Below are 21,720 nucleotides of genomic sequence, written 5' to 3'. Positions count from 1 at the left end.
GTACATTAATAACTAGTATTCAGAGGAAAATTAAAACTTACTGTTGATACTGGGCCAACATCGCTGGAACATCAAAGTGTCCAGTAGAAGCTTATGTTGGTAGGATCACAGCGAGGGGCATAGCGACCCATTTACTCTGAATCTAGTTACTGTCATAAACTGAATAAACCTGTGTGAAATAGTACTGGACAGAATGGACGGAGAATTTGACAAAGACTGTGAGGAACGGGGTGGCTGTGGGCCTCCCCGTTTATCATTTGGACAGCAATGGGCTAAAGTCAGGACCAATGTAATCTGTACATTTGATCCCAAGACTAGAAATAAAGAGACTCAAGACCTAGATGAGTGGTATAACATGACAGTGAAGGAAGGGCATTTTCCAGCCACGGTGAGATGCCAGTGATGAGAGCATTAATACAGGTGGTTCATAGAAAGCTGCTGCAAGCAAGACAAGACAAAGAAAAGGGACATATGTTTGTAAGGAGGAAATTGAGGAAGAAAGAAGACGAGTTGGCAAGTAAATTGGTAAAATATAATGTGATACAGATGGCTGCACTATCAGCCTTAGGCAGCCAGACGAAAGCCACCCACGCAAAAACCGCTGAAGCAAAACCACTAGTGAATCCCTCACCCAGTCCTAGCGCACCCCCACCACCAAACCCACATACTAGCCAGCCGCCACATTACATGTCCCTCCATCAGCAGTACCCACCTGGCCCACATCCCAACCCCCCTCCTTATCCTCCTCCTACCCCTAGTCCGGTACCAACCCCACAGGACAGTGATTATACAAACGAAGTTATGGCACCATTGTTTCAAGTGTTAGGTGGTACTTTGGAACTTTAACCCCTACGCTACCTCCTTCGGTAATGCTATTAGACAAAAGTATCCCATACCAGCGGGTAAGCTCCACAGCTTGGTGTTTAAGATTAAGAACGGGGAGAGTGGACGCACGTTCATAGAAAGAGCAAAGACAGAGTGGGCGGGGGCTACGGGGGTGAACCCAGATAAAGAATCACAGCAGTCTCTGTTCAGAATAGCTCTGTTAAAACATGCTCCGGAAGGAGTTAAGAGAAAGATGCAAGAGAATCCAGATATGGCAGGGGCAAAATCATCAAGATGGGAAACACATTTCTGCCATCATCAGGATGCAGAAACCAAGGAGGAGGAAGAGGAAAATGAGTCATTAAAAGAGATGGTAGCTCAGTTGACTAAATTACAGTTGGCAGATGCACGGACTCGTGCGACAGATAAGAAAAAGGGAGGGAAAGAGAAAGATACCCAGATGGCTCAAATTTTAACACCAGCTCCAGCCCCGCCACAGAATCCTTATCCACTGCAGGGCCAGTCACAGGCTATGTATCAACCCCAGTATCATGTTCCTTACCAAGCTGCCCCATATCAGCAGCCCCCTTATCATGAAGGCCGGAATAGAGGCAGAGGGAGAGGAGGAGGCAGGGGGAGGGGGTATGCCCAACCAAGAGGAGGCAGTTGTTACATCTGCGAAAGCCCGGATCACTGGGCACGTGACTGTCCTCAGAAACAACAACAGCAGATGAGAGGGCCTCCACAGCAGTCATATCAGCCAACAATACAGACTCCACCAAACCAACAGCTAGCTCCAATGCAGGCATACAGCGGGTACTCTGCGCAGGGACCTCCACCTGGTCCATATACACCAGGAATGTTCCCATAGGGGTGCCCGACGGAGATGGAGGGGTAGGGGCTGGCAGAGCCCTGTCTCCAGTTGACAGTGAACGGAAAGCGAAGATGGTTCATGTTGGATACGGGAGCACGTTACTCCACCTTAGCTGAACCTATGTGTTCCCTTTCCTCTCACTATGTTTCCGTTTTGGGATTTTCCGGCACTGAACAAAGACTGCCTTTTACTGTTCCCCTTCCTGTCCGGCTTGGGAGACAGGTGATGGAACACCCCTTTTTGTATGCACCTGATTGTCCACGTGATCTCCTGGGAAGAGATGTTTTGGCAGCACTGGGGGCTTCTGTACATTGTTCACCAGAAGCTGTGATAGTGAGTTTCCCCGGAGGAGAAGAAATGGTGTGCTCCTCGCCCTCCAGTGCTGATCGCATGTGCATGTTGAGTCCTGATACCTCACCTGATGCCCCACCACCCTGTGCAGACATATATTGGGCCCTGCTAGCCGACAGAAACCCTCTGATTGACTTTTACAACATGTGGCAACCATGGATTAGGGCTCTACACCCTTACCTCCCTGTTCCCGATCCTCTCCACTGCACTCTGAATTATGACAGAAATAATGATCTTACGTATCAAGATGAGTTCCAACAGAACCTGTTAGATACAACCTGGGGGATAGGAGTAAGAGATGTTTATATAGCACCAGCAGGAGTAGCAGCCGCAGTAAAATTAACCCCAGCACAAGAACAATGGTATTGCATGTCAGAAGAAGCTGTTCCCCATGTGTCCCTAGCCATAGCTCCAAAACATCAGGCTAAAGACTTAGGCCCCATGGTTAAAGCAGCAGTCGCTCTGACAGACTGGGTTCCCATTTCCCTTTTGGGGGTTTCAATCTCACCATTCTCTAACATATATAGACTCTCCTTCTACAATGCAGTGTCAGGTATTTGCAAACATGAGTTACTAACACGCCACCACGGTAGGGAGATGTTAGATGGTGAAGGAGCCACTTCCATGTTGGCAGCTCTCCCTTCCTCACTGTGGTCTACGGGCCCCTTTGATGTTGGCAGGTACAGCATGGAACCGGTAACTTTCGAGATGAATACTTACTGCCCTATCTGGAGACCTCAGTATAAGCATAAAGTGGAAGCAGCCCAGGGTATCTCCCCTACGATTGAAGGACTGATAAAGGCGGGAGTATTAAGAAAATCTTACTCTCAGTGGAACACTCCCATTTTGCCAGTAATCAAACCCTCCGGCTCATACAGAATGGCTCATGATTTAAGAGCCATCAATGAGCTGATTTTGACTCCTGTTACACCAGTACCGAACCCCCACTCTGCTCTCTCGATGCTCACCCCAGCCCATACATCTTTCACATGTATAGATTTGGCTAACGCCTTCTTTTGCCTGCCCTTAGCAGATCATTTACAGGACATTTTCTCATTTACATATGAAGGCCAAAGGCTGACATATAATGTGTTACCTCTTGATGGGAAACAATCTGCTCAGGCAGCAGAACTTACGGCTGTAGTTTGTGCTCTGCGGTTAGCGGAAGGGAAGGCAGTGAATATTTTCACAGACTCTGCGTATGTGTGCAATGCAATTCACAGAGATATGTCTGGCTGGGTGCAAGCGGGTTTTAAGACTAGTCAGAATAAACCTATGGCTCATGAGGAGTTGATGAAAGAGTTGTTGGAAGCAATCCAGTTACCACAGAGGGTAGCTGTGATCAAAGTGAAAGGACACAGTCAGGGCACTGATTTAGAGAGTATAGGAAACGAAGCAGCTGATGCAGCCGCTAAAAAGGCGGCAAGGTATTTAGCTACTATGATGGTCATGACCACAGCAGATCTCGGTTCTGAGATAACTGATTTCTCCATCATACAAGCTCAAGAATCTGCCACAGCAGCAGAACGAACCATCTGGGAAGATAAGGGAGCTATAGAACAGTTTGATGGTATATGGTATAACGGAGATCAAATAGTTATGCCCCCCTGTTGGATGTCCTCAATATTGACTCAGACTCATGGACTTGACCATAAAAGCCACAAACAGATGTTACGAGATCTCCGCCACTGGTGGATTCCCCGGAAACATGCTACTATAACTGACTTCTTGACTAAGTGTGACGTATGTAGTACATGTAACATCAGACCTACCATCACTCCTAGGGCAGGAAAACATCCTTCTCCCACTGCCCCGGGACAGGAAATCTTTATTGATTTCACAGATATGGGAGTAAGGGCTGGGGGGAAAAGATTCCTCCTAGTAATTGTGGACGCATTTTCACGTTGGGTTGAGGCCTACCCTACGGGAAAAGAGGACGCAAAATCAGTCATTAAATGTCTGGTGAATGAGTACATTCCGAAACATGGGTTTCCTAAATTGATCAGGTCAGATAATGGTTCACATTTCAAAAATAAAGACCTGCAATCTGTTGAAAAGGCTCTGGGACTACAACACAAATTTGGCACTGTGTATGATCCACAATAACAGGACTCACACCATTTGAGCTTACGTGTGGCCGACCTTTCCCAGGGCCGTCCCAAAACCCCTCTCCCCTTCCTGACCTCGGTTACAGACCATACTATTTGAAGGTTAATGCTCTTGTGTCAGCTCTCTCCTATACAGGTGACAAACCTGTCACCCCTGTCACAGAGGACGTTCCAGGACCTGACCCCGGACCACCGGAACACCTTTGGTTGAAGGTGTTAAAGAGGAAGTGGTCGGAGCCACGTTGGACAGGCCCACACAAGGTTCTGGCCAGAACTGCAACAGCTGTGCAGCTCGCAGGAAAAGGACTCAACTGGTGGCACCTAACACAGTGCTCCAGCAGCAGGACAGGACCTGAAGCAGAGGAGGCAGCCCCACAAGGAGCCCAGGCTACGTGAAAAGAGGGTCACGTATAATTTTTTATTTTTCATATACTGTATAAACTGTGACTGTGATGAGATACACATAAGGGAAAGAAGGTTACAAGGTCTTGCCTGTATTTACAGTTAAATCAGGCTAACATGGTTGTTTAGGTGGACTCATCTAGGTGGTTTTTGAAAAACATTATATATCACATTGTATTAAAAATTGTTGCTTAGAATAAATGCTAAAATAGACAAAAATAGACAAAAATAGATAAAAATAGATAAAAAAGAGAAACCAGGGGTGGGGAGAATCCACCAGAGAGAAATTTCACTTCCTTTCCCAAACCAGTATAAAATAGGATCACCCAGATAAAAGTTTTTCAGTTGCGCGCAGGAAAACAAACTAGAAGCATCATGCAGTACGACAAACTGCTAGTAGCGTGTGCTGTAGCATTTGTGTTTACCTCTCTTGTCCTCGTTCTTCTGTACAAACTTTCTTAATGTGATTTGTCGTGTATTTTAAATATTTTCAGCTATAATGTTTTAATATTATATATCATATATGTTTAATGTTTTCATTTCATATTACTATCTTAATGCAATTCATGTATTTTCGTGTTTTCAGTTACCATTTTAGTTATTCATGATAAAAGGATAAAGAATAACCTGGGAAAGCACAGACTGTACTAGTTTAGATACATTACTTATCATCCTCGCCTCTGCACTCTGCTAAAACTAGCTAATCACAAGTAACTCTTTTTAACAATAGACAATGCTTTCACTCAGAAGCAGGGTGGAAGGTGTGGGCTACAAGGGGGGGAAGGCTAAACCAAGATTATAAAGAATGATGTAGTGAGGTAGCTTCCCTAATGAATATAAAATAGCTGCAGGTTTTGAAAACATACCTATAATAAGTGCTCTGATCCCTATCACTCCTAACAAAAATATTGACCGCATTAACTACATTCACTATAATGTTCTCCGTTTGACTAATCTAACCCGTGATGCAATTGCCGGACTAGCTGAACAAACGGCTCCTACGTCACTGATGGTGATCCAAAATAGAATGGCATTAGATATGCTGCTGGCAGAGAAAGGCGGTGTATGCTCAATGTTCCAAGACTCATGTTGTATTTTCATCCCAAACAATACAGCGCCGGACGGGACTGTAACTAAGGCGCTAGAGGGGCTCCGGACGCTGTCTGAATCCATGCACGATGACTCAGGTATCAACAGCCCCATTAACGACTGGTTAGACCGTACCTTTGGGAAATGGAAGTCCATGGTGGTATCTCTATTCTCCTCAATCCTTGCTGTGTGTACATGCTTAGTCTTATGCGGTTGTTGTTGTATTCCATGTATTCGCCACCTCACTGAGCGTGTGATCATTTCTGCTGTGCAACGAAAGCATCCGGATGCACCTCCTTCTTATCAGATGGCCATGTTCCAGGCGGAGAGACAGGGTCTCCTGGAAATGGTGGGGGATAGTGAAGATGTTGATCCTGAAGAGGTTGTGTGATGATGCTTATAATTAATACATCTGTACGTAACATTATCTATGCTTATAATAAATATATCTGTATGTAACATTATCTGTAGGTGAACTTAGTTAAGTTCAAAAGAGGGTCTGTTGGATTTATTATGTACAAAAGTGCTTACTATGATCTACAATAACCTGACTGTCGGATTTGTTATGAATAGAGTGAATTGTGGGGAAAGAGAGGAGAGGGAGGTGCTGTTCTTCTTTTTCAAGGCCAAAGGGAGGAAGGAGTCAGAAGGAGATAACAGAAGAAGAAGACATGCAGCAGAAACATCACGTGCCATAAGCTCATGAATATTAATATTGTGTAAACCATGAATAGGCTGGATCAGGGATAGCTCGGGGTTCAGACTTCGCGAACTGACCCATGCACTGTATGTTGTCAGGGACACGTAGGTTGGATCCAGATATCTGTAAACTCTTTTATTTTACTTATGCAACATTGATTGTTCGGAATAAATTGTATTATTATGCTTTAACCCGTCTGTTTGGAAATTCTCTTTGTCACACAAGATTAACCAGCACGTAACTGGGCCTTGACCTCTCGGAGGTAGAAGGCCAGTTCCTTCAATCCCTAGCCGTAACCATCTTGGTTTTTGTGGTCGTTGCCATCTTGGTTTTAGACAGTCGCCATCTTGTTTTTTTGCAACCAGAAGTGACACGAGAGGGTGGAGTTAAGCACAACCAAACACTGAATAAGACATCTTTAGGCGACCAAAAACGTTATAATTAACTTTGATGAAGTGAAAACACACTGTGAAAGGGTTAAAGTTGTAAGAGGAAAACACGGACAACTCCCAGACCGGACAACGCCGTGGTAGCGACCTGTCAATCACAAGGTAGCCCCGCCCTAAAGCATCCCCTGCTTTATGGTCTATTTAACTCTAAACGGGACCATCATTTACTAAATGAACATCATGCTGTATAGAAGAAGACTTGAAACTAGTGATTGAGACCATAAACTCATGTTTACAATGTTTACTGAGGTAATAAATCAAGAGAGAAGTAGGCTCATTTTCTCATAGACTTCTATACAACCAGAGGAGTCGCCTCCTGCTGACTGTTAGAGAGAATGCTTTTAGGTTTAAGACACTTCAGCGTTGACTTCATTTCTCAGAGCTGGAGGTTGATCACTGACTACTGTAGAAACATGGAGGAACAACATGGAGGACTCTGTGAAGAGGACCAGCTCCCTCTGTAGATATGAAGGACTCATTCTAAGCTAACAAACACAACCATTCTTAGTTTCAGGTGATTATACACTAATGAAAACATAGTTATCAATATTATATTTCTGATAATAAACCCTTCTAAATACTACAAACTGTTCCTTTAACAGATACCAGTGAAACATACTCACCTACAACAAGCGTAATGTGGGATGTTTGTTTGTTTGGGAACGTACAGGTGTAGTTTCCGCTGTCAGACATCTTTGTTTTTTGGAGCTTTATGGAGGCGTTGCCGTACTTGAGTTCATCTTGAAAATGAGACACGCGACCTTTGAACTGCTCGCTCTGACCTCCTCGGCCGTTATTGTAATGTTTGCCTGCCTGATAAAAGAACACCTCCTTCTCCTTCTGACCATCTTTCTTCCAGTCAAACACCATTTTCTCGATGTCGTCCTTGGTGCTGAGGGAACAGAGTAAAACGACATCACTTCCTTCTTCCACGGCCACGTTGATGACTCCTGGTCCTGGAAGATAAAACCAGATTTACATGGTTCAGCTCAGTTACTGCAGAGCAGCAGGTTGATGACACCTGGTCCTGGAAGATAAAACCAGATTTACATGGTTCAGCTCAGTTACTGTAGAGCAGCAGGTTGATGACACCTGGTCCTGGAAGATAAAACCAGATTTACATGGTTCAGCTCAGTTACTGAGGAGCAGCAGTATGATGACACCTGATCCTGGAAGATAAAACCAGATTTACATGGTTCAGCTCAGTTACTGAGGAGCAGCAGTATGATGACACCTGATCCTGGAAGATAAAACCAGATTTACATGGTTCAGCTCAGTTACTGAGGAGCAGCAGTATGATGACACCTGATCCTGGAAGATAAAACCAGATTTACATGGTTCAGCTCAGTTACTGTAGAGCAGCAGTGTGATGACACCTGGTCCTGGAAGATAAAACCAGATTTACATGGTTCAGCTCAGTTACTGAGGAGCAGCAGTATGATGACACCTGGTCCTGGAAGATAAAACCAGATTTACATGGTTCATATTAAAGTTTAAATAAAGGTAAATACAGTTTAAAAATTAAAATGTATAGAAATAAAATAATAAAGTAATAATAATAAAATGTAATAGAATATATAATAGAACTAGAAAATGAATTTCCTGCTGAAAATGCGTGGGAATGCTGAAAGCTGAAATTTATTGCAAAGCATAGCTGAAAATGCAGAAATGTGAAATGACTTGCCTAAAAATGTAAAAGCTCAAATGCATTGCACTGCACTGCTGAAAACCCTAGAAGATGAAATGTACAACTGGCAGAGTTGGAAGCTGAACTGCATTAGCTAAAGAAGCTAAGAGCTGAAATACATGAACTGCATTGCTAAACACAAAGAGAGACAAAGAGAGAGAGAGAGAGAGAGAGAGAGAGAGAGAGTAGTATTTGGGTGGAATAAGCCTTTAAAACTACAAGTCGTTAGACATAAAGTAGTATTACATATTACATTTATTTATTGCACATACTACATTTATTTATTTATTGACGGACTGCATACACTATGTTCACCCATTCACTCTGTATCTTTTATATCTCTATTATTGTTTTTATAATTTTTGTATACCTTTACCTCTCCTGTGTTTCACTCTGTTTGCTGATGTTGCTGCTTTAACACCTGAATTTCCCTCCGGGGATTAATAAAGGTTCATCTTATCTTATCTTATCTTATTTGGGTGGAATAAACCTTTAAAACTACAAGTCGTTAGACATAAAGTAGTATTTGGGTGGAATAAGCCTTTAAAACTACAAGTCATTAGACATTAAGTAGTATTCGGGTGGAATAAACCTTTAAAACTACAAGTCGTTAGACATTAAGTAGTATTCGGGTGGAATAAACCTTTAAAACTATAATACAGTAACTGTAAAGGCTTAAATAGAAATTAAACTTGTACAGTTTAAAAAGAGCTTAAGACACATCAATCATCAATCAGAGACAATCAGAGACTGATGGAGCTCTAATCAGCCAATCAGAAACACCTGTTTGTGTCTGAAAGTGCTGAGTCATGGTTGGCAATGACTGGTGAAAACACAGAGAAGGTACTACCTGAAAAAGTCTCCCTCAGTTAAAAACTCTGCGTTGTATACCTTAAATCTCTTCAGCTTGAGCACCTAAAGACTTTGATGAAGATGTAAATGTGTCATTTGTTTGGATAAAGTTAAAAATGACTGAGAACTGACAGTTTAAAAAGTCTCCACAGTTGAGTTTTTGTTCCAGACTTTCAGAGGTGAATTAACATTGCAGCAGATGAGAGAGAGGAAGGGATCTCTTGGTGCTTTGAAGCAGATAAATCCCAAACTGTAAGACCTATTGCTGAAAGAAGACAAAACTACCTACGTTTTGATGTATTAATTATGTATGAGAAGTGTATTGATCAGGTTTGATATGTGATCAGAAGTATCAGAGATGTTCAGCAGATATTGATCAGGTTTGATATGTGATCAGAAGTATCAGAGATGTTCAGCAGATATCGATCAGGTTTGATATGTGATCAGAAGTATCAGAGATGTTCAGCAGATATTGATCAGGTTTGATATGTGATCAGAAGTATCAGAGATGTTCAGCAGATATCGATCAGGTCTGACAGGAAGTAGAAACAGACGACGCCCTGCTAAATAGTGCGCAGCTCATTAAAGGACTGCAATGAACCAGAAGGAGGCTGATTATTCTGATATTGATCAGTACTAATGATCAGGATCGATATGTGTGTTGATGTTAAATGGAGCTGAATGTTCTCGTTCTTCTCTCCAGCAGTGATAAAGTGACTCCACATGATGCTACAATAGAAACCAGTAGATGTTCTCACCGTTTACACCAGCAGCCGTTATTCCACACCGAGTCACGAGACACAGACCCACGAGAGCAACGAGCTTCATAGTTCTAGAATCACTGCACGAGAGACACCACTCTGACGTCACCGGGACGTCTAACGGACATCTACCGGCGTCTGGCTGCGCGAAGACTCTCTATACATCCACGGGACGAGCCGGCTCGTGTCCAGAAGGTAACCCGCAAGTTGTGAAATCTCAGCTGAGCGCTACAGAACATATCGCGAGATTTACTATCCGACGAACTATCCTGACCTCGAAGATCTCGCGAGAGTTTCCTCATCTTGCGGGTTCCCTTCTAGACACTACCGACAAGAACCGCTTCTCCCGCGAGCTGCAACAACAGGAGCACTTCCGGCGATCATCCTTCACAATAAAAGCGTCATTTCTACTGATATTAAAAAACAAAAACTGTACATGTCAATAAATATCTTGACTCTGATATTTAATCTGTAGTTGTGTGAGGAAAAAAGCCTGAATTAGGCAAATTAATGAGTTCATGTTTTACCTTTATATACCTTTAGGCTACTTCCTGTTTTACAACCTGTTTACATCTCTGTATATATTTATTACTTTTCATTACAAATATACATTTACTATTTTCCTGTTTACATTCAGTTTATTCATTTAGCAATTACTGTACACCTGTCTACCACAAATATTTATTTTATTTAATATTTTATGTCATATTTTAACATATAACATAAAATATAAAATAAAACATAAAATAAAACATACATTATTATTTTAACTTGTCTCTTTATACATATTTAATGATCATTGTTGGATCCTGAGATCCATGAATTTATTTCACGACGACGGTTTCTCTGTAATTGTTGAAACTTGATCTGTCTGAAATACTGAAGCCTGTCTAGTGTGTAGATAATGTCTTCCATAATACCAGTAAACAGTGGGTATAACACTGCAGCTCTTTTTGTTTTAAAACAAATATATTTGACATGTTTTTTATTGTAAATTTCTATTTTATTTTGAAGACTCTTGCCTTGCAGCATTAGTTTCTTTCTCTTTTCTCTTGCTGTGTTTCTTGTGACCGTTACGCACTAAAACACCAGACAACCTGGGTAATAAACCTGATTCAGATTGTTCTGGTTTAGAGGTCAAGGGTCAACCATGAACCACAAAGAGTCCAGATGGAGATATTATCACTATCTAATAAAGGTTTAATATGCTCAATAATAATAACAAGAGTGAACGTTTTCTATCGGTGTGATTAACATCCATTCATGAAGTTGTCAGTGTGTTGAACTCTCTCTCTATTTGTTAGAAGTCTTGTTTTAAACATGCAGTTTATCTGCTGCATTGTCTAATCCTTGAAAAGTCTTTATTAAAGAACAACTGTTGTAAAATAGGAATCATTTTAGAATCACTTTTGTTTCTTTTATCAAAGTTTGAACACAGAAACATCACAAAACAACTACAAAGAAAGACAGAATGACTACAAAGAGACACAGAATGACTACAAAGAGACACAGAATGACTACAAAGAGACACCAGTTCAACATTTTTCATGTTTTATTCAAACGTTTAGATAGAAATGATGAAGCAGTGCCTGAAATCACCAGATACGCTGTAAGAACATCATCAGTGAACAACATAAACACACATGAACAACTCTAATATATCACAGTCAACAACAGGAAACACTCAGAGTCCAGTTTATTAAAACAGCTCCAACACAAACTGAACATTATAACCTTCATGAAGGAGGATTTACTGCAGGACTGTTGTATCACACTGCATTAGTTTTAGCTGGGTGTACCTAATAAACTGGTCACTGAGTGGACAGTTCAGTGTGGAACTGGACCTGACAGACTCTGGCTGAGCACCTTAACAAATAAAAAGAAGCAGTACATGCTTGTCCCAAATAATGACAGTATAAAAACAATATCACAATAAAAAATAAGTCACATTATATTTCACTTTAGCTGCAATATATTCTCATTTCTTTCCAGCGTGACAGCAGGCTTTAGTTCAGTGAAGTCTTCTGTTGTTGTTAACGTCCATGTCTAGCTCAGTTAGGACGTTTAACAGCTACAAGCAGAGGACGTAACCTCCAGGTCTGAGAAGTGAAGTCAACGCTGAAGTGTCTTAAAGCTGCATTCTGTCTAACAGCCAGCAGGAGGCGACTCCTCTGGTTGTATAGAAGTCTATGAGAAGATGAGCCTACTTCTCTCTTGATTTATTACCTCAGTAAACATTGTAAACATGAGTTTACGGTCTCAATCGCTAGTTTCAAGTCTTCTTCAATACAGCATGATGTTCATTTAGTAAATTATGGTCCCGTTTAGAGTCAAATAGACCATAAAGCAGGGGATGCTTTAGGACGTGGCTACCTTGTGATGACAGGTCGCTACCACGGCGTTGTTCGGTCTGGGAGATGTCCGTGTTTTTGTCTTACAACTTTAACTCTTTCACAGTGTGTTTTCACCTCATCAAAGTTAATTATAACATTTTGGTCATCTAGAAATGTCTCTTCAGTGTTCGGTTGTACTTAACTCCACCCTCTTGTGTCAAGATGGTGACGGCCAAAAACCAACCACCTCTGAAGGTAAACGTGTTGTTTTGTTTTCACAGAGTGAAAAGTCAAGTTTTCATCCAGATGTGGTGCAAATTTGAACAGACTTTGCAGAAAATCAGCAAAATAAAATGCAAAGTAATGTGCATTTCTATCCACGACTGTTATGTTAATATTAGGAGTTGGACACATCAAGATAAACGTCTATTTAATAACTATATATATGTTTATATATGTATTTAATGTTAGCTAGTTAGCTCAGGAGGCAGGCATGCTGTGATGTTCCTGTCATGATCTTGATGAGGAGGACTCATTATGAGGACGGTATATAAAACACCTGGTTAAGGTCGGGGAAAGATTGTGGTCGTGGTAACGGGACATTCTCCACCTCAACAACCTCACTTCACCGTTCTACCATCACAACTATCTGTCTAACCACAACCCTGATCCTAACCTTCACCTGGAAACCAGCTCTCAGCTCTCACAATGCCTCAAATCAGAATAAATGTCCTCCCCATCACACAGTACGCTCTGAAACTCACACTGGTTCTCAGTGAGTCTAACACACAGCAGCAGCAGCATATCATGTAAAGTCAGTTAAGGTTGAACCTGTAGCTGCTGACTGGGGTCGTCTAGAGAGTCCCTCCTCTTCTCCTCGTCTGCAGGAAGTGAAAACAACAGTTCAGATGAAGAAGAAGTGACCTGATCCTACGCTGGATGTAAATACCAACAGACTGCTACATGACTGAGAAGATAAAACTACTGTCAGGACTCTGAACATGAGATACATATAAAGAATCTGTTGTCTGCTCATCATGAATATTGTACTTTTAATCCAGTTTATCTGACAGTGATACAGTAGCTGATAGTTACTTTACAGATTAAGATTCATAATAAAAACATGAGATTATAAAAGCTCTTAAAATGCACTGTTAAACATTAAACCAGTGGTTCTCAGTGTTTTAGACTTGTGACCCTTTAAAAGAATCCAGTTGAGGCTCCTCAACGTTTCAGATGTGAAGTTGTTATCAGTTCATCAAAGAAACATTTCACCTCTAAACTTCTCACATCGTCTCATTTCAACTGTTTGAGCCCCTAAACAGTAAAATGATCTAATATTTCAGGAAAAAAGTCAAAATAATGAATAAAAATTAAATACAATAATAATAAATAATAAACGTACCTTTATTACAACTCAGTGTGATGCAACCCTTGGCTCGCAGCACAGCTAGAAGAACACCAATTAAAACACCAACAAAAACACCACCGAGGACTGTCCATCCAACCCATCCAGTGGAGGACTCTGAAACTGAAGATAAAATGTTAACGTAGCACTCAGACTCTAACTGTATATCATATCATATCATATCATATCATATCATATCATATCATATCATATCCAGCAGACTGAACATCAGTCTACACAGAGAGAACAACTAAAGGTGAACATTCTGCTGAAACCTGGTCTCAGATGTATTTAAAATTTGGTGATTTTATGATGTCTTTATGGTCAGTTGGGTTTATTATATATATATATATTATTTATTTATCTATTTTTTTAAATTTAATTTCTTGTATTTATTTATTTTTTATTTTTATTTACTTATTTAAATCGATTTATATAAAGTTATTTTTTTGTAGGTATATTTATTATTTTAATTTTATTTAGATTTATATCATTTAATTAATTAATTTACTTTTTTTTAAATCTCTGTGTTTAATTGTTAATGTTATTAATATTTCTATGGGTGGGGGGTTATTCTATTGGGTCACTTTCTCTGTCTGTGTCATTCTTAATGATGGTGTTGTGGACTTTTCCTCTATTGATTGCGGTTCCCTCTTTGCATAATACACACATTAATTAAAATGTTAAAATAAGATATGACACGTCTGTCTAAACATGCAGCTTAGTTAGGTTCATGTTTCACTGAGCAGTACAAGAACAACTCTGAGGTACTTTACTGAGTATTTCTATTTTATGCTACTTTATATGGATACTAGTTACTCTGACCTGACACACAAAACATGTGATCGACTTAAAAATATAAAATATAACACTTCTTTATCATTTCATGCACATTTAGTCAGAGTGAGTTAAGATCTGTGATGATGTGGTGATTCATGTTGTCATCATCACAGTTTGACATTAGAATAGTAACAGTAGAATAATTCTCTATTAGCTCTTTTACTCACATACAGAGAACAACCAGCTACTCCACAGTTACACCTCCTAGTTAGTATGTAGGAATATTTATCTACTGTAGATCTAAAATAGTTAAATTTTATTTTTATTTAATACTCTTATCAACATGGGAGTGGAAAAATATGCTGCTTTATGTAAATGTATGTATATGCATTGTTGCATGTTAAACTGCAGCCCAACAGACAACAACAGCTGTCAGTGTGTCAGTGTGCTGACTTGACTATGACTTGCCCCAAACTGCATGTGATTATCATAAAGTGGGCATGTCTGTAAAGGGGAGACTCGTGGGTACCCATAGAACCCATTTACATTCACATATCTGGAGGTCAGAGGTCAAGGGACCCCTTTGAAAATGGCCATGACAGTTTTTCCTCACCAAAATGTAGCATAAGTTTGGAGCGTTATTTAACCTCCTTCATGACAAGCTAGTATGACATGGTTGGATTCTTTAGGTTTTCTAGTTTCATATGAGACCAGTCTCTTCACTCTAGCTTTCAAACTGAACCCTCTACACCCTCTGAAACATTGATTGTATTAATGCATTAAAGAAATTAGTGGCGTTAAAACGTATTTGTGTTATTATCACGTTAACTCTGACAGCCCTCCTGATGACACTTAAGGTTCAAATTCTGTAAAGTTTCAGATAAAACACAAACTAAAGGATTTTGCTCTTATTCTGTATTAAAGCTTTTATTGTTTTATGTCACGTTTTCATTATTAAGCTGACGTATAACTGCATAATGTCTCATTACTCAAAATACAAGGTGACTAAAAATGGCAACCGTATTTTCAGGTTCAGTTTCAGCTGACGCCTGGTTACCAGCATAGCAACCACTTTTAAAAGTTAGTGTTGAGTCCTGATCAACCTCTTAGCTGCTAACATCTCTGTTCCTGTGAGATTCATCACACTGAGGTCAGAGGTCAGAGGTCAAGGGACCCCTTTGAAAACGGCCATGACAGTTTTTCCTCGCCAAACTTTTGCGTAAGTTTGGAGTGTTATTTATCCTCCTTCACGACAATTCTTCATCACAATTTGCTTTGAGTTTAGTCTGACACGTAGACATTTTTGACAACTAATAACATCTATATAAATATTAAAACATCATCTCACCATTGACCGACACGTAGGTCTCAGTATAAACCTGATGGCTGATTGTCTCCTGTGTGGCTACACAGCGATAGCGGTCGGTCTTGGTCACAGTAACCTGGAGGATGACATCATAGCTTCCTCCTCTTTCTGACACCTGAGGTTCCTCAGCAGTAAGGATGTTTCCATCACTGTCCTGCCACTGTAGACGTGGTTCTGGAGAAGCACCTCGAACCCGACACTGCAGCAGAGCCCCATCCTCTGTTTGATCAAGTGTAGTGACAGACGGCTCTGGAGCTGCACCTGTGAACACAGTAGAAACTACAGATCATACATAATGTTTACAGGATTATATGATGTTTTCTGTTCATCCTTTCTCTGCTTGTAAATGAGAATCACAGAAGAAAAACATGAGGAACAGACAAGTAAGACACAAAATAAGCCTTAGATGCACATCACTGCATTGTTTAATAACTATTTACTCTGCAAACATTATTTCTGACTCATATTATAACAGAAGCACATTTACACTGAAGACGTTTGGATAACTCTTGAATCTAATTCTACATTTGTTGTCTGATGTGTCAACAATATTTTCTATTTCACTAAAGTAATATATAAAATGTGTTATGAAATATGAAACATGGGGTCTTTAAAAGCAGGTGCACCTCTTGTTATCAGGACTTAAACTGTGTCACTCAGTGTCCACTTTATTAGGTACACCTGAACAATCTAATGTGATCTAATACAACTGTTTACTGTTCTGATGCCTATAATGATTATTTACTGTCACAGAGGAGTTTATTAAATCACATGTTTAATGACTGAGGTCGTAGTTAGTGGAGGAGTTGATTTTATTCAGAGATGTTTCTAATATTCTGTAAACAGGGAGGAGAAATAACGAGAAACAGCTCTCAGTATAATGTAGTCCAGAACAACTCCTCCTTTAACTGTCACCTCAGTCATAAACATGAGTTTCATTTATAAATTTCACACAAAGTCAACTAAAACTGAACATTATTCACTTTGTAAAGGTTGGATTTAATTACATTAGACTGTACAGGTGTACCTAATAAAGTGGCCACAGAGTGTATTTCATCATTTATGTTTTCATTAAAACTACAAGTTTGTTCATGTTTAAAATATTAATTTATCCATCACTCTAAAATATAGAAATTTATTTCAACAACATATATTTCAAATATTTTACATCGATCAAATCAGCCCCAAATGAGACAAGAGATGAACTTTTACATGTTATACTACTTTATACTTCATACATACTTTGTACTTCTACTGCACTATTTTGATCTTAAATAGAAAACATGTCATCAACTTATAAAATACTTGTTTATAATACTTTTGCTACTTTAAGTACATTTTGCTGATACTTTTATTTGAGTAGTAACTTTGAATTCAGGACTTTTACTTGTAACAGAGTATTTCTACATTGTGGTATTAGTACTTTTACTTCAGTAGAGAACCGGAGTGATTCTTCCATCACTGACTACAGTAACTCAGAGAGGTTTTTAGATTCAGATGCTGATGTGTTTGTTGGTGGAGGGTCGACAGTCTGCAGTTATTGAGGCTCAATAAGACAAACACTCTGGATTTATGCAGCATGAGACTCTTTTTTTTTTTTAAAGTTATTTTTTTGGGGACATTTTTCCATTTTTATTGGGAGGACAGTGGATAGAGTCTTGGAAAGGGGGGAGAGAGAGAGTGGATGCGGAAAGGGCCACAGGCCGGATTCGAACCCGCGCCGCAGCGGTCAGGACCAAGCCTTGATACATGGACGCCCCGCTCTACCAACTGAGCTAACCCAGGCGCCCAGCATGAGACTCTTTAAGATTAATACACTTTAACTCTGGAATAAAAGGCTGTTTACTTTCAGTTATTAGTGCATATTTTCTGATTATTTTACATATATACATATCTAATGAATATTTAATTATTATTTGAGAACACATGTACAGACTGAGGTACAGTTTCAGATCTCTCCACACAGTTTAAAATAATATAGTCGTGATACAATTCTTCTGTTTAATCAGACAAACGATCACAGTTTTAATCTATATTTTATTTTATGAAAGTGTTTAAGAGTATGATGATTTATTTTTCTGTGAAACATCAGGTATGGTCATGATTTATGAATCTAAATTCATACTTCAATCTAAAATCCACTCAGAAGATTCTCATCAGCTTCTGCTGGTTTAATAGTCACAATTACTACAATTATAAAATTATAATTAAGGTTTACAACTTGAATGAGACCTAAGTCACATAGGATATATATTTTCTTTATCATTTTCTCTGAGGTCTTTTCCTGACCTCAGGATCAGGTTGTACTAGGCTATTTTAAATCTGAGAAGATTAAAATACCCACTGACCATTCATACGCACGTAGGTCTCAGCATAAGTCTGATGGCTGATTGTCTCCTGTGTGGCTACACAGCGATAGCGGTCGGTCTTGGTCACAGTAACTTGGAGAGTGATGTAGAAGCTTCCTCCTCTTTCTGAGGTCTGCGTCTCCCCAGCAGGAAGGATGTTTCCATCACTGTCCTGCCACTCTACTTTAGGTTCTGGATTACCATGAACTTCACACTGCAGCAGCCTCCAGTCCTTTGTTTCATCAAGTGACGTGACGTATGGTTTTGGAGCTGCACCTGTGAACACAGTGGAAACAATAGATTATAAAATATTTATTTTTTTATTTCAAAATGCATTGTTGTTACATCCACAGGCAGTCCAAATGGATATACAAGCCATGTGGAAAGAGTGGAAAAAAGAAATATCATACATTTTCAAAGCCAGAAATATTAATAGTAAAATAAAAATAAAGTCTCTTGTTAAATAAAACTTCAAATCATTAACATGTATTCACACAAACTTAAGTGATGTTTGCGCATAAATGTATTCATATCATACCTCCAGCTGTTTGTTCTGTACAGTATATAATGTCTTACTATTCACATTTCCTGTACTTACATCTGTTCCTAAATATATTTATATATTTTTTATACTCATAAATGCACTGTCTTCTGTAACTGCTGCACATGTTCATACTGTATCTTAATATATGTTCCCCTTACCATTTATTCTGCATTCTATATTTATAATATATATACTGTTCATGCTGTATATACTCTTTACTACTACACTGCTGGTTGGATGCTAAACTGCATGTGGTTGTCTCAGTACCTGTAACGTTACTCTGTGTAATGACAGTAAAGTTGAATCTAATCTAATGTGAAGAAGAATGATCTCAATCTGTTTCACACAGTGATGAATAAAGGTTTATAAATGATATCAGACCTGTGAAGACAAACGTCACATACCTGTGAGAGGTAGAGTGACGTCATAATAAGCAGGACTCACCTGTGTTTTCACCTGTTCTGTCCTTTAACGTTATAAAGCGCGGAGGATGCACGCGACCCGAGATGTCCATGTAAACATGAATAACTGAATAAAGTGTATGTTTCCATGTGACTGTAGAAGTCAGTTCAGACATATTATAGCTCGTTAGAAACCTTAAATGTTGGTTTATCAACGGATTGAAGAATGGAACTGTAGGATTTACGACATAGCAACAGCAGCGTCTTACTTTACGGCAGTAAACAGTTATCATCTTACCTGCTATCCTGCCTAGCAACAGTTAAAATGTATTTAAAGCTCTAAAAACACACATTTAGAGACAAACGGGGGCTCGTTTTAAAGAACAAGAGTCCACTGATTACATGTACCTCGTTAAGTTCAAGCGGAAGTTAAAATAAGGAGAATAAAAGTCGGTTGTGTTCCTCGTTTAGTTTTAGCGCCGCTCGTCAAACTTCCATAGCAACGTGTTTTCTGTCCATTTAAAGTATTGACCAAAGATTTGACCAATGAGCTTCAGTATCTCTGAAATCAGGAAACGCCCCGGAACTAAATCAACCAATCAGCATCTTTCTACGACCTACAGTGACGTCCCTACCGGACTTTATCTCAATCAACCAATCACAGCAGCGCATCTCTACGTGCGCTCCACGTGGGTGTTATTGACAGCTACTGTCATCCAATGGGAAGTCAGCACCGTGAAAACACGGTGAGTTTGTAGCCACTTAAATCACCTGCCTGACCATATATGGAAGTTAATGTAGCTGGACTTCCTGTGGTGCTGGGACAGCCACATAACAGAGAAACTGTATTTATATGTTGATGGAGGCGTGATTCAATGATAATAAACATGTAAATCTGTATTTAAACATTAACAACATCTGTTTATAGTCAAATTTAACACTAAGGGACATTTTGTCAGAATCATAAAGAGATTAATTATCATCATTTGGTCACTTTGGAACAGTTTTAGAGAGCTCTGAAGTCCTCTGCTGGAGATGCTCTGTACTGCACTTTCTAAAATATCTCACACACACTTCTGTCAATCAACATCAAATTTGGTACAGACATTAAAGACAAGTTGAGGGAGAGATCCTGTGAATTTCAGCCCGATGGCTCTTATTATGACTGATTTACTGTATTTAAAAGATGAAGTAAAAGAAGGAAAAACAATAAAGTTTCTATTTTTACCTGTTAAATATTTCACCAATTAAACTCTTTGAGAGCCTGAAGTGAGATCAACACACCTGATGAAACCTGAGGAGTGTTTGCTTTGCAGTGATGTAATCTACATGCATCAGCTCCTCGTGGTCCTGCTATTATACAGTTTAAAATGTGTCGGTATTAAGAGACAGAAATGCTCCTAATCTAAATGAGCCTCAAGAGGTTAAGACGGAGCGCTCTGGGTCAGGATCTAAAAATAAAAACAGATCATAATTATTAATGTCAGAGTGATTATGTGATATTACAACATGATAAACTGATCAAAACCTGAGACTGTTATTGGTTCTGGATGATTGATCTCTCATAGCTCGTCATCAACTTGATTTATTAACCCAGAACTATTAAATGAGCTCTGAGTGGTTCCATTCAATAGTTGTGGAAACATCTCAGTCTGGAGCACTTGAACACATCACCAGCACTTGAATACCTCACCAGCAGCCGACTGACAAAGCTTCAGGTATTTATGGAGTCTCTCCACCGCACAAACAAACCCTCAGTGTTTGGAAACGCAATAATAATTTTAAATTTTATATTATAACATTACTTTCAATATTAATGTGTTTTACAATAATAACAAATAATAATAAAACAACAAATACAAAACAAAGTTACAAAGTGTTTTACCAAACACAAAAATGGTAGACAAACAATAATTAAAAAACTATTAAAAATAGTCTAAAAGTTAGACAACATTGAGCAAAAGGAGCTACATATGAGAAAAAGTTAAGTAAATTAAAACAATATAAAATAATTAAAATAATCAATAAAATAAAAGTTAAGAGAATCTCTTTGTATATAAATAAGTTTTAGGAAGTGACTGAAAGGAACAATGTGTAGTATTTGGTGACATCTAGTGGTGTGGTTGCAGATTACAACCAACTGAGTACCCCTCCATTCACTCCTCCCTTTCACAGACTGAGGTAACGTGAGCAGCCGAGCGCAAAACCGTGGTAATGGTGTCGGCCTTGCTGAGAGGCCATCCATACCATAACAACACTACTTTAGGAGCAACGGAAAGCTGACGACAGCTGCCGGTGACTGTATGTAAGAAGTGGACGTAGTCACTGTGACGACACCCATTGGTTAGTGGACTGCCATTTTGAAGCCACAAGTGTGGCATTTTCGAAGTCACCATCTTGGTTTTTTGGTCGTTGCCATCTTGTTTTTTTTGCAACCGGAAG

General features: G+C 39.5%; 2 protein-coding genes across 5 annotated transcripts in view; both read right to left on the bottom strand.

The window, feature by feature from the left end:
- The window catches only part of LOC119484654 (hemicentin-1-like), a 199,350-nt gene that overhangs the window by 121,681 nt on the left and 55,949 nt on the right, over nt 1-21,720 (bottom strand). Inside the window, exons 11-12 of the mRNA XM_037763624.1 lie at nt 18,334-18,609; nt 15,968-16,246 (exon numbers count right to left, since the gene is read on the bottom strand). Coding sequence (XP_037619552.1) covers nt 15,968-16,246; nt 18,334-18,609 — 555 coding nt within the window. The remainder of the gene's footprint in view (nt 1-15,967; nt 16,247-18,333; nt 18,610-21,720) is intronic.
- On the bottom strand, nt 7,053-10,333 carry LOC119486047 (V-set domain-containing T-cell activation inhibitor 1-like). Of its 4 annotated transcripts, none has more exons than XM_037765940.1 (3): nt 10,096-10,332; nt 7,422-7,754; nt 7,053-7,201 (listed from the first exon to the last, which is right to left on the bottom strand). In XM_037765940.1, exons 1-3 carry the CDS (start codon nt 10,163-10,165, stop codon nt 7,146-7,148), a joined length of 459 nt encoding a protein of 152 aa, XP_037621868.1. In that variant the 5' UTR covers nt 10,166-10,332; the 3' UTR covers nt 7,053-7,145. The 4 variants fall into 4 exon arrangements, with proteins under 4 accessions (XP_037621868.1, XP_037621867.1, XP_037621869.1 ...); XM_037765939.1 differs by having other exon boundaries at nt 7,116-7,256; nt 10,096-10,333; XM_037765941.1 differs by having other exon boundaries at nt 7,144-7,283; nt 10,096-10,330.

Source organism: Sebastes umbrosus, chromosome 1 (assembly GCF_015220745.1).
Source record: "Sebastes umbrosus isolate fSebUmb1 chromosome 1, fSebUmb1.pri, whole genome shotgun sequence".
Lineage (NCBI taxonomy): Eukaryota > Metazoa > Chordata > Actinopteri > Perciformes > Sebastidae > Sebastes > Sebastes umbrosus.
The sequence above is the reverse complement of the archived record's forward strand: the minus strand, read 5'-3'. Positions and strand labels throughout refer to the sequence as shown.